This window comes from Arvicanthis niloticus, chromosome 19 (assembly GCF_011762505.2).
Source record: "Arvicanthis niloticus isolate mArvNil1 chromosome 19, mArvNil1.pat.X, whole genome shotgun sequence".
In the NCBI taxonomy this organism is placed as follows: Eukaryota; Metazoa; Chordata; class Mammalia; order Rodentia; family Muridae; genus Arvicanthis; species Arvicanthis niloticus.
Genome location: NC_047676.1, coordinates 13,761,289 through 13,773,964, shown reverse-complemented (window position 1 = coordinate 13,773,964; position 12,676 = coordinate 13,761,289). Strand labels below are relative to the sequence as shown.

The 12,676-nt window shown below is 45.5% G+C and overlaps 1 protein-coding gene, 1 long non-coding RNA gene and 1 other non-coding gene across 3 annotated transcripts in view; 1 reads left to right on the top strand and 2 right to left on the bottom strand.

Annotated features, from left to right (window-relative positions):
- Positions 1–12,676, top strand: part of Myo10 (myosin X) — a 196,314-nt gene that overhangs the window by 83,343 nt on the left and 100,295 nt on the right. Inside the window, exon 3 of the mRNA XM_034523353.2 lies at positions 926–1,084. Coding sequence (XP_034379244.1) covers positions 926–1,084 — 159 coding nt within the window. The remainder of the gene's footprint in view (positions 1–925; positions 1,085–12,676) is intronic.
- Positions 8,807–10,245, bottom strand: LOC143435139 (uncharacterized). Its single transcript, XR_013105147.1, has 3 exons — positions 10,108–10,245; positions 9,542–9,631; positions 8,807–8,943 (listed from the first exon to the last, which is right to left on the bottom strand). It is a non-coding gene; the product is annotated as an uncharacterized LOC143435139 (long non-coding RNA).
- LOC117724069 (U2 spliceosomal RNA) lies at positions 9,446–9,629 on the bottom strand. Its single transcript, XR_004608758.1, has one exon. It is a non-coding gene; the product is annotated as a U2 spliceosomal RNA (small nuclear RNA).

Sequence of the window (12,676 nt, the reverse complement as noted above, 5' to 3'; positions counted from 1 at the left end):
TCAAAACACTTTACTTATCAGTATTTGTATATACATACATACTTATACATGTATACATATATACATACATATATGAACAATAATTAAATAATAAGATGTATTTGAAAAGTATGGGGGTTGGGAAGAGTGGGAGGAAGGAGAGAAAGAGAAAAATTATGTAAATACAGTGCTCATATATGAAATTCTCAAAAAGGAATCCAGTCTTTTAAGAATGTTCAACAGATTAACTAGCATTTTACAATATGAAAATAAATATGACCTCTAATTATGTTGAAGGACATTTTAACTCATGCTATGAAGTTTTGAAGCCACCATATGATCTAGAATGAAACTGTAGGAAACCAAGTGCCCCCCCCACACACACACAAAAAAAAGCCTCATCAATCTCTTTTTAAAATTTTGGTTTTGGATTTATGTTTTTATTTTACGTATGTGAGTGTTTTGCCTGCCTGTGTGTATGTGCCTGGTACCCTTTGGAGTTCAGAGGAGGGTATCATCAGGTCACCTGGAACTAAAGTTATGAGTGGTTGGAGACCCCTGTGTGGGTTCTGGGAAGTGAACCTGGGTTCTCCACAAGAAGAACAAGTGCCCCTAACCACTGAGCTATCTCTCTAGGTGTAGTTAGTTCTATGATTTTTAAAGAACCATGAAGAGGAGTGAACTGTGAATTTAAAATTTTGTGAGTCCCAGAGGATGGTTGCTACTTGACACAATGTCTTCTAATGTTTACTGTCAAAAAATTTTTCTTCCTTTAGAAAATTACATAGATTGAATAAAGAAGATGGGGGGGGAATGCATTTCTATAATTTAATAACATAGATTGAATAAAGAAGATGGGAAATGCATTTCTATAATTTAGAGTCTTTGTCCTGAGATTGTTTTCCCTGTCTGGGGACTTCTAAGTGTCACTCATTTGTGCCCTCAGGTGTTCACCTACAAGCAGAGTACAATCACCAACCAAAAGGTGACAGCTATGCACCCTCTGCACGAGGAAGGTGTGGATGACATGGCTACCCTGACTGAGCTCCACGGAGGCTCCATCATGTACAACCTGTTCCAGCGCTACAAAAGGAATCAAATCTATGTGAGTTCCACCTGAGGCTCCCCGGGTTAGTTGTGTAGTTCTGTGTGCTTGCCCGGTCTCTGAAAGCCCTAGTGTCTGCCCCCAGAACCCCAACCCCATAGAAAGAAACTCTTTCTATGTTTGAGTGTTTTAACTTCCCAAGAATATTTCTTGCCGTTAGAGCATCTTTCACTAACTTCAGAAAAACTGTTTTCTCAAAGTTTTGCCAAGTTCAAAACCCAATAGAAAAAAAATAGATTCTCTTCAACTTCCTGTTGAGGGGCCTTTTCTGACTTTAGGGTTCATCTTAGGGTGATATTTACCTTCACGGGAATCTATCTTTCTAGGTTGCAGGATTCCTATTTGCTGTTTTGGATGGAGAAATGCAGATACAAAGCCTTTGTGTACATTTTTCTGCTTTCATGATATGGGAGTAAATTTATATTATAAGTCATATGTAAAACAAGTGTGAAAATGTAATCTTTACAATTCATTTTGAGGCTGCAGAGGTAGTGCAGCAGTTCGAAGTGCATGCTGGTCTTTCAGAGGACCTGACCTCAGTTCCTAGCACTTAGGCAGTCAGCTCACATGACTGCCAACAAGGGGTCTGGTGCCCTCTTCTGGACTCTCAGGGCACCTACACTCAACACATGCACATGCTCAAATACAGACACACATATATACACATAATTAAAAGTAAAATAAATCCTAAGAATCTACCTCTATAATAACTGAAATTGAGATACATTCTCTTACCTGTTGAGATTAATCCACCTGTTGTGGTATCTGTCCCCTTTTTAATCTGCTTATTAGCAAGTTCTTAAAAAGTACACCAGCCGCTTATGCCTTTTGTGTCATGTTCAATTTTATATAGTTTTCTTTTGAAGACTAACATCTTAATACTATTGAATTTTGTGCCCTAGGAGTTGTAGTTAACACTGCCAATATGGTTTTGATTAGTGATGATTTCTAGAATGTGTGGTCCTCGGTGTGTCTGTGTGTGGATGGAGGAAGGGCTGAGAGAGGAGACGTGAGACAGACGTGGGCTCCATGCTCAGTTTTCTTTGGTGTGAGGAAAAGTCTGTTTATTTGCCTTCTCATACACTGTGAAAGTGTCATCTTTGCCAGGCTGGCCCGCTGTTTGCCACATGCTCTCAGACAGCCCTGCACAGAGGAAGTCGGTTGTGTCTCCATCCCCTGACTATAGAGCTTGCTGACAGGAAGTCTTCAGGTTACAGTGTTTTCTGTATGTCCATTAGAAAAGGTGGCACTTCTACAAGTTTGTGTAAAAGTGGCCGTGTCATTTGCATCTTGCACACACTAGTGCCATGCATTCATTCTTTCATCCTGTCAAAAATCTCCTGTTAAAAATCTCTTGTCTGTGTTGGCAGTGGGTTGGCAGGCATGCATGCTGCCCACTGTCCTGCACGCTTTCATTTTCCACACTCAGACCTGTCATGTGGTTACACACCTGGCTGTCTGATGGCTTACGTTGTTCTTTTTGACCCAAGGATGCTGCCAGGTGCCTAGTAATTCTGCAGTAAGCATTTAAAAGGTGAATACCATGCACATTACAAATGGCCTCTTCTAGCTGATGAGAGACCATGAAGCTTGAGTTTTGAAAAAAATGATGATCGTGATATGCCTCTTGCAGGTATTTCAGAACCCATGTTCTCTGTCAGAAGAAAATAGATGGAAGTTCTTATTACACGTTTTCAATAGATAAGAAAGTGGGGCAGTTAGGAGAAGCAAACCTATCCCAAGGCTTTTAAAAGCAGAGCCTTCTAAAACTTTTTTTTTCCCTACTCTTTCCCCTTTTCATGATAATAACGTTAAACCTGATAGCTAGATTGCCCAGGAAGTCTTTGAATACGGTCTTGGTCCTCTTTTCTGATGTGAAGTTCTTTTCCATCTCTGTTGAATAAAAAGCCCACAGTTTTTTGTACACCAAACTGACAGCTAAAACTAGTTATGCTCCGGTGCGCTTTCCTTCCGAGATGTGCGTAAGAGTATTATTGCTCATAAAGGATGCTCCGTGACTGTCCTTGCTGTAGCTGTTTGCAGGAGGTGCAGTCCTGTGAAGTACTCTGATGATTCAAACCACTCACTGTCGAAAAAGTCACTCCTTGCCCTCTGTCCCAGCTCTGTGCCTCGCCTGTTTATATCTGAACACATCTAAGGGTTTATTCGAATTTTGCACAGAATGTTGTCTTAATTTTCTGTTTCTGACTTAACATAAAACAGCTCATTTATCTAGTTACAGCATGTAGGCATAACTGGTAAAAGACATCTTGATAGCTCAAGTAAAGGTGTCTGCAGGGCTGCACTGTTTTCTGGGGGCTCTAAGGGGCCCCATTTCCTGTCCATTCTCCTTGCTGGCACAATGCAGTCATCTGCAGTTGTAGACAAAGGTCTGGGTTTTATTCTTGACTGGCACTTGAGGGCAATTCCCAGCTTCTAGAGCCACCCACATTCCTTTTCCTTGGACTGTCGGTTATTGTCGGTTATCCTTCTGTGGTTTCACAGAAGTCTTTCCTCCAGGCATTGGGCATGTATTTGTTGCCCCAACCCCTTTTCTCTCTAAGAAAGGGTCACAGCTTTTAAGTCTCACAATTCGATCAGAGCCAGGGAGATAGTTCAGTCGGTCAAGCACCTACCACACATAAGCATAAGGATGGAAGTTTGGGTATCCAGCATCCGATTAAAAGCCAGCATGCAACCATAACACCAGTGCTGGGGTACAGGTGTGCGACACACGGTCCCGAGGAGTGGTCTGCAGCCGGCCTAGCTAAATCAGTGAGCTCTGGGTTCAGAGAGAGATTGTTTCTCAGAAGACCAAGTTAAATGTGACTGAGGACGGCAGCTGTGTCAGCCTCTGGCCTCCTCACACACGTCCACGCACACATGAGCACATGCCCCTGCCGGTGTGCATGTCCATACACGGACGCACACATAAACATATACCATATAAATATTTTAAAGGTTTATATATATATATATAAAAGTAAAACAAATCAGAAGGGCAGCCAGCCACCTGGTAAGGTCTATAACCACATTTCCAGTTGTACCTATGGAATCCCATCATTATGGACATTTAAAATCCCGGTTTCTAGGGATGAGTGTGGGTCTGTGTACTCTGCCTTCTGTTAATGAACAGGACTCCTGGAGCTAGCCCACACTCATGTGGTTGTCCTGCCGTGGCTTTTTCTGCTCTGAGATGACAGGTTGGCAGTAGGAAGGGCCACCTCCAGGAAAGAAGTCTGCTGCCCTCTGTTCAGAAGGATGTCATCCAAAAAAAAAAAACAAAAAAAAAAAACAAAAAACAAAAACCACTTGCTTTTTTGTTTGTTTAGTATTTAGCATCCTCTACAGAAAGAGGTAAAGCATATCTTAATTTAAAAAAAAAACAAAGGTTCGGGTCGAGACAAATGAGAACTGAGCCCCCCTCCCCCCATAAGCCAGTCAGCTCCACATGGCTGATTTAATCTTTCAGAGATTCCATGTCTTATAAGTTGTTTTTGTAAATGTCAGCTGTCATATCCCTCACTTTGTCAGAGCTGCTTTGAAAGCGAGTAAGTGAGCCCCTCAGAACCTTCAACCGTTACATTTTCCTCTCTGACTTATTCATCTCATACCAACAAGTTTTTATTTAGAAAACTCCAGCCTGGGACTTGGCACAGCGTTTGGGGGCTTTGGAAGAGGCTCAGAGCATCTCCCTGACCTCAGTCTGCAGGTCAGCAGAAAGGAAAACCCAAGGCTTATCTACCGCACAGCCTAGAGACCGAACAAGCGGAGGTCACCTGTCACTGAGGGTCAGGAGAAGCGAGAGTGACAAGCTTCATTTGCACTGAAGCCCCCAACCATGACTTGGGTCCCTTAACTCTTCCTGTCAGTAGGCATGCCCCTGCCCAGTGCTTGTCCTGGGAAAGAAAAGCTGAGCATGTTTTTCTGGTCGTGTCTGTAGGCCCATAGGGCTCTGTCCTGACACTGGTCTGTTTGGATCCTCTGTTCCCCCTGACATTGCCTGTGGAACCCCACTTTCAACTCTAATGCTAGACCCCCTTCCTGGAACTCCGTGCTCCTCCCCACTGGAGGCTCCACCTCGTCTGCCTTCCTGTCCTCCTCTGTTCTGCATGGTAGCTACACCTTGTGGCCCCCGGCCTCTACTCAGGGGCCCCCTTGATTTGATATATGTGTATTGGTCTTCACTGGTGGTCCTTTGGTGAGGGGTGGGGATCTGAGGAGGGCCTCCCTCTTCTCCCTTCCTACCTCCTGAGGAGAAGTGATAAACATACCACTGCAAAGACGGAAACTTGTTGAACATGAGGGCCTCACTAGATTGGGGGAAAATTGACCTTGATTTTAGAACCAGATGTTTGTTGGGAAATATTGAGAAATTAGCTAGAATAGGTATGCAAGGTTAGAAAACCCTAAAGCATCTCTTTTAAACTAGCTAACTGTCTTCTCTGGGATACTTGGCTGTGTCTGAAGACATTTTTAGTTATTAGAGCTAACTTGAGAGATGCTAATGATATCTTACCAGTAGAGGCCCTTGAATGCTTCTTCTCACCAACCCATAGGGCAGCCTCTACCACAAGGTACTATTTGGCCCAGCTTGTCACAAGTGTCAAAATTGGGAGCTTTTCCTGCCGTCCAGCTGATCTAAAAGTGTGCGGTTGATGGCATAGACACCACATTTCCTCTGTTGATATGGATACTGGCCGCCAGCTGAGAATGTTGGACTAATTCAGCATTGAAGAGATGGCGGTTTTAGAGCAGCTTGGAGGTGACAATAAGGCCTTAGGTAAGAAGCAGCAGAGATAGGCGGAGGAAGCATTCCCAGCTTGTCAAGCATGGCGGCAGGGTGGCATGACACCAACAGTCTTGGCAAGTCCTGAAGGGGACCAGAAAGGATTTGTGGGGTTTGGAGGCCTCTCCTAGTCATCCCTGGAGCCTGGACCATCTCAGATCGTCTAGCTCAGTGTTGACTGGTTCCTGTTATTCTGGTGGAGAGCTCTGTGTCCAAGTGTGGGAACTGCTGGGCTTGGTGGTGTGGCAGCTTCGCTCTCTGCCAGATGGAGGAGATGCCCGTTCTCTCCAGCATGGGCTGTGTCAGTTCTGAGTCAGTTCTGTGGAGGAGACGACTCTCCCAGCAACTAAGGAATGACTCCCGACCACATCACTAGAGCCGCGGAGAACCTGCAATTATGGGGTTGAGGAGGGCCCCCGAGGAAGCAGTTAGTTCTGTGTTCCACCCAGCTCTTTGGTTAGTTTGTTGGTCTTGCTGAGCAAACAGCAGCAGAGATGAGAATCAAAGGAGCTGGATGTCCGCGTGAGGCTGCGTGCTCTACAGCACATTGGTTTTGAGCTCTTTCAAGAATGGCCCATCCTCGTTAGGTGGCATTTCAGCCCCGGTGCGTAAAGGTGTAGACTGTTACTCCTGAGTTACTTTGCTTCTAGGAAGAAAAACGCACTAACAGAGAGGTCCCAGCCAGGTAGCGGCCTGTTGATTTCCAAAGATGTTAGTGGAGTTTGCTAGGAATACCCTGTTGTGGAAGTTCTGCTTGGGGCGTGCCGTAATCAAAATTCGTATTTCATTTCCACGAGCTGAGTCCATCTTCCTAAGTAGACCTCTTGATTTGCTTCCATCCACCGCCAAAGCTGGTTTGGTTTGGTTTTGAATTCTCTACTTGTCACAATGTCAGGCGAGCCCAGGGCTTGCTTAGCCTGGATTTGGCACAAGACTCAACGTCAGGAACAGCTGAGTGTGGTGTGGTTTGTGAGGAGGGCTCTTGTGTTCCGACATTTTTTTTTTTTTTTTTTTTTTTTTTTTTTTACCGTTACTTGAAATCAAGACTTGTGTTGCCAAGATGTAATTGTAACCATCTGGCTGGTTCTGTGTCTTCTTAAAACTTACCAAACTGGGCCCGTGAGCTGCCAGTCTCCACATCAGCACACGATGGTGGCAGTTAGGACCTGTGTTTTTGTGATGTTACACACACACACACACACACACACACACACACACCCTGCCTCTCCTTTGGTTCAGAGTCCTTTCAACAGGAAGAGAATTTGAAACATAAATTCACTCAGGGGGAAGTGGAGATGTTGAAAATTCTAAATCCAGTTGCTGAGCTCTTGGGATGTTGGCATCTTTTAAAAATATGTGGCTGTTTAACATTTAACGTTCTTCTGTTTAACAGTGTTTTCATTTGGTGTAATAAAACCATGGCGGATGGTTTTCTTATGCAGAAGGTACTGGGCAGAGAGCACCCCTGAACGGAATGAAAGCATTAGTATATTGGGGGGGGGGGAAATGGGGGTTGCAATGTCTATTCCCACGATGTCCATACTGAGTTAGCCCTGCCTGAATATCAGGCTCTGCACTAGGCTCCAGGGGTGCAGAATTCCTCTTGTTCACGGTAGCTTTGTGTTGAAAGACTGCATATGTGGAAGGCACTTAATTGATTGGTGAGGACAGACATGAGCAAACCCTTGACTAGAACCCCGGGAGACAGGAGTGTGCTGAGTCCAGTGTATGAGCATCGGGACAGGAGGTAGCAGAGAGTGATTTTCAGGCAAGTTTAATGCATCCGAGCATTTGGGGACATTGGCCAAGGAGGAAAGTGGCTCTCATGGCAGCAAATGAGTGTATGCAAAGAGTAATGCAAAAAGCATACTTGATATGCTTGATGCATGTCTTAGGGTTTCTATTGCTGTGAAGAGACACCATGACCACGACAACTCTTTTTTTTTTTTAATTAAGATTTATTTATTCCATATACGTGAGTACACTGTCACTGTCTTTAGACACACCAGAAGAGGGCATCAGACCCCATTACAGATGGTTGTGAGCCACCATGTGGTTGCTGGGAATTGAACTCAGGACCTCTGGAAGAGCTGACAGTGCTCTTAACCACTGAGCCATCTCTCCAGCCCTACGGCAACTCTTACAAAAGGAAAACATTTAACTGGGATGGGCTTACAGTTCTGAGGTTTAGTCCGTTATTGTCAATGGGGTTACACATGGCAGCATGCAGGCCGACAGAGTGCTGGAGAAGGAACTGAGAGTTCATCTGGATCTGCAAGCAGCTGGAGGAGAATCTGAGCCACTGGGCCTGGTTAAGCTTCTGAGACGTCCAGGTCTACTCCCAACTGACACACTTCCTCCAACAAGGCCACAGTATCACTCCCTATGCGCATGTGGGGGCCGTTTTCATTCACACCACCACAGTGCTTTTATCCAGTGCAGACCATTCAGAGCACTGGAGCAAAGGCTGCACACTGCTGATGAGCAAGGTGGCCAGGAGCAGGCCAAGGAGCAAATTAATGAACGTCATTCAACTCACCAAATAATGATGACAGAGAATACAGAGGCATTTTGGGAAAATGTAGTATGGTAACCAGATTTTGGCTAAAGGCAGGAGACCTCAGGTCTGGGAGGAGAGTTGACTAATGAACCTGCTCGAAAATAATGGCATTTTCTATGGCCAGCGTGGAGGGTCAGAGAGGTGAACGCCATCATGCCATGGTGCACAAGGGGAGAGCAGAGGACTGCTTGTGGGAGCTGGTTCTCCGCACCGTGGTCCTGGAGACTAGACAACCATCCTTAGGGTTCGTGGCAAGTGCCTTTTGTTCCTGAGACATCATGTTTGCCCTAACAGTCTGAATTTCTACAAGATCGTTGAACTGCTGGTTGCCAGCGTGTGCTCTGGTGTGAGGAAACAGATGCTCAGGAAAGGTTAGCCTCCTCCATGTTGTTTTTGAGTCATTTTCGGGGAAGAGGGTGCGGTAGTCCATTGAGAATATGGATCTCAAGCTGCAGTTCACACAAGGTAAAGATTTAGAAACTGAACCATTGCCGTACTGAACTGGCGTGGCTGCAGGAGGAGAGGGGGAAATGATGGGTGGGAAGTAAATCTGCAGTAAATGATTTCCACTTAACCATTTCTCCCTTCAGCAAAAAGGTACATCACAGCCTGAACTGTAGATAACTGGTTTCCCTGGTACATTCAGCCAACTTGACCTCTGTGCAGCCTTGCAGGACCTCAGGATGAAGAGGGTTGTTAGCAATGACAGTAAGAACTAACTTACGGAGCACTTCCAAATAGTAAACTTGGGTGCTAACAGAGGGGACCGTGCCATAGCTGATCAGAGTCTTGGTTTAGAGAGGTTAAGCCATGTATCGGGGAAGGTGAAACCTGGCTGAGGACCAAGTGTTTGGACTTCTCCAGACCATGATATTGAGCTAAGCCTTTTTCCATTGGGGAAATTCTGATAGTCCACCAACAGTGTAGTATAGCTCTCTATGTCTGTAACTCACTGTGGCTAAAGCCTGTGGCTCATACAAGGTTTTTAAATTATCCTGGATGTTAGAGGAAGGTGCTATACACAGCTCCTCTAGGTACGGCAGTACCAAGCCTATGTGTGGAGTGGACAGAGCAGGCTACTCCATTTTCCTCCTGTAAATACACTTACCATATCAATCTTAGATGGGGGTGCATCAGATATTAACCCGACAAGAGCAGGACTCCTCTTGATCTTAGTCAGAAGGCCAAGAAGTTATGACTAAACAGTAAAAAGAAAACACTGTTTATGAAGATGTACATTGTAGTGTTTTGTCGTACACATGTACTGTGAAATCAAATTATATTTTCAGTGGGTTAGATGTAGGTACGTCCTGTTGTTGCAGGCCCTGAGTTGGTAGATCTGGTGTTGCTGAAGAAAGACAATGAGTTTGTCTTAGTGTTTTAGGCCACATGTGCAGTGGCTGTTCCAAATTATTAAAATGGGCAAGGAGGTATGTTTTTTTTTGGGGGGGGGGGGTTAGAACTTTTTAAAAGTTTATGTGGAACTTTTCTGGCAAGACAGTTAACTTGCTTCCAAAATAGGATGTATTTTCTATTTCTGAACAGCCATCAAAATGACTTGAGTTATTTAGCGTTGTGGAATTTGGAATTGAACATGCAGGAGCTGGTACCTGCATGTGTCCCCAGCCTTAAGCAGCAGATCCATTATGGCCATTTTTGGAGCGGTAGTCATACCTTTTTATAGAGTGCAGGATGATCAAAGCTTGCACGCAGTGCTGCCTCCTGGCTGTTGGGGTCTCACCCAGCGCTCTGTCTTCCGCCCCACTTGACACCATGTGCCGGGATCGTCTTCCTCCACCTGACAGCTGCTTGTTGAAGTTCTCTTGCTATTTACTGACCCTAAGCACACAGCCTGTGCTCTATAGAGACAAAAATCATCTTTTTGAAGGGTAACGTCCTTAATTGGGGGGTAGGGGGTGACTTTTACCATATTTACTTTGGCTAGGTTTCAAATACTGTAGCTTGTTATTATATGGGTAGAGTATTATGAGCCATTACCATGGTGGTTTTTTTTTTTCAAAATATACGTCTGTTGTGAGGTTCAGAATTGTGCTTTGGCACCTAAATTGGCACAGACAGTTCAAGTTCACTGGTAAGAACCCTTCTGTGGCCCAAGCCACTGTTCTGGGAATGCAGTCACATATGGCTGAGTGGTGGGGATGATGTCTGAGAAACATCTAGGCAACTTGCTAATGACATGGATATCAGAGAGTGTGGTAACAGAGACTAGGACAGCTGTGAAACCCTCTCTGGTGTATGCCGCCCATTCCTTGACCCCTGTTGTGTAGTGCATAATTAGTTGGGTTGGGCTTGAGCCCTTAAATCAGCTTTTCAGAGGTGGAGGGAAAAAGTTTGGGAATCTTGGGCTGAGTGAGTTCCGTAGGTTGGTTGGCGGTAGAGACCATTGCTGTTCATCTGATTCCCATCCTTACCATCATTCACCCACCAAGAAATTGTAGGGATATCTTCTTCCTGTCTGCTCTGTTCAGTGTCTGCCAAAAGAGGTCAGAGTGGTGGCCTCTGCCTGACCACGAGGGAGGGTCTTGTTTGGCAGCTATGGGCTGGTGGTGGGCATATAGCTCTTCTCCTGGTGTCTTAATTACTGTTCTGTTGCTATGAAGAGACACTATGACCAAGGCAACTCATTGAAAGCGTGTAATTGAGGCTTGCTTACTGCTTTGGAGGGTTGGTCCCTTATCATCATGGTGGAAATGTAGTAGGCAGGCAGGCAGGCAGGCAGGCAGGCAGGCAGGCAGGCATGCTGGAGAGGTAGCTAAGAGCTTCACATTCTGATCTGCAAGTAGCAGGCAGAGGTGGGGAGAGGGAGGGAGAGAAGAGAGAGAGAAGAGATTAAGAGACAGAGAGAGACAGACTGAGACTGGGCCTAGTATGGGCTTTAGAACCTTAAAGCCAGTAACAAACCTCCTCCAGCAAGGCCACACCTACTCCAAAAGGCCACACCTCCTAATCCTTCCAGATAGCTCTCTACCCAAGACTAAGCATGCTAATTTATGATTTGAGCTTTTGATGGGGTGTGTGTGGGGGGGGGGGGTGCATGTGCTTTCAAACCACACCTCGGCTCATGAAGTGTCAGATAAAGTGGTTTTGGAAAGATGTAGACTTATTGATCACCTAAAATCCCGGAACAAGAAGGTTGGCACGGTGCCACATGCCTACCATCCTAGCGCTTGGGAAAGCTGACCTGGGAGAATGAGGACACCCTGGGTTACAGGAAAACGTGGATCTTAAGAACAAGAGAAAAAAGGTTCGTGTGCCAGGTGGAAGATTCTGGGATGCTCAGAATCCTTGAAAGCGCTGGTGTAGTATTGATAGCGACACGTGGAAATAGTAAAGCTGTTGGATCCGTGGTGGAAGAGCTGTAGCCACCCTGCATACTGAAGGGGAGGGACTGTGAGGGAGATATTTGTTTTGTCAGTACTGGGATCACACCCAGTCCTTTAACATGCAGAGCAAACCTCTCCCTCTGAAAGACATCCCTCAACTTCAAATGCTTAGTCTTTAACCATCAGGTACAGCTCCCACCTGAAGCCATTTGTTCACCAGGGAGATGCACTCCAAGCCTTATTAGGGCAGGAGAATCCAGTTGCTGGGCTGGGGAAAGTTATAAAGTACATGGAGTGTGAGAGACCGACATGTGACTTAGGGTGGGCCGCCTGCAAGGCACTCACGGTTTTACTCAGAGTTTATGTTAGAAGGTACAAAGGCAGTCGGCTTTTGTGGCACTGGAAATCAAACTCAGGACCTGATACATGCTATGCAAAGCTCTACCTCCAAGTTACCACCCTAGCCATGGACCAGGAGGAGTTTTGAACACGGTGAAATGCAAAATCCCTTTGAAAACCCTCATTTCTGCTGTTCCATCGTCTTAAGAAAGAAGCTTAGCTCAGTGTGGCCCATTAACTAGACTCAGCAATGAAGCTCTCTTGGTGGCAGGCCACTTTAAGTACCCACAGTCATTCCTCTGCTGTTACCTGGTTAGGCAAAGCCATCAACTGTTTATTCCAAAGCTGGTGTGGCACCATCCCACAGTGTAGCCATAGGGGTCCTCGGACAGGGTTAACCTCAGGAGCCCAGGGTGATTTCAGCATAGATTAGCAGGTACCCTGTACTTTGCCCATTGTGGTCATCCTGTTTGTGGATTCGGAGCCTATGTGAGACCGGGGGTCCTCAGGAATAAGTTAAATCACTACTAACCTGTGTTTCAGAACATAAGGGTGCATCT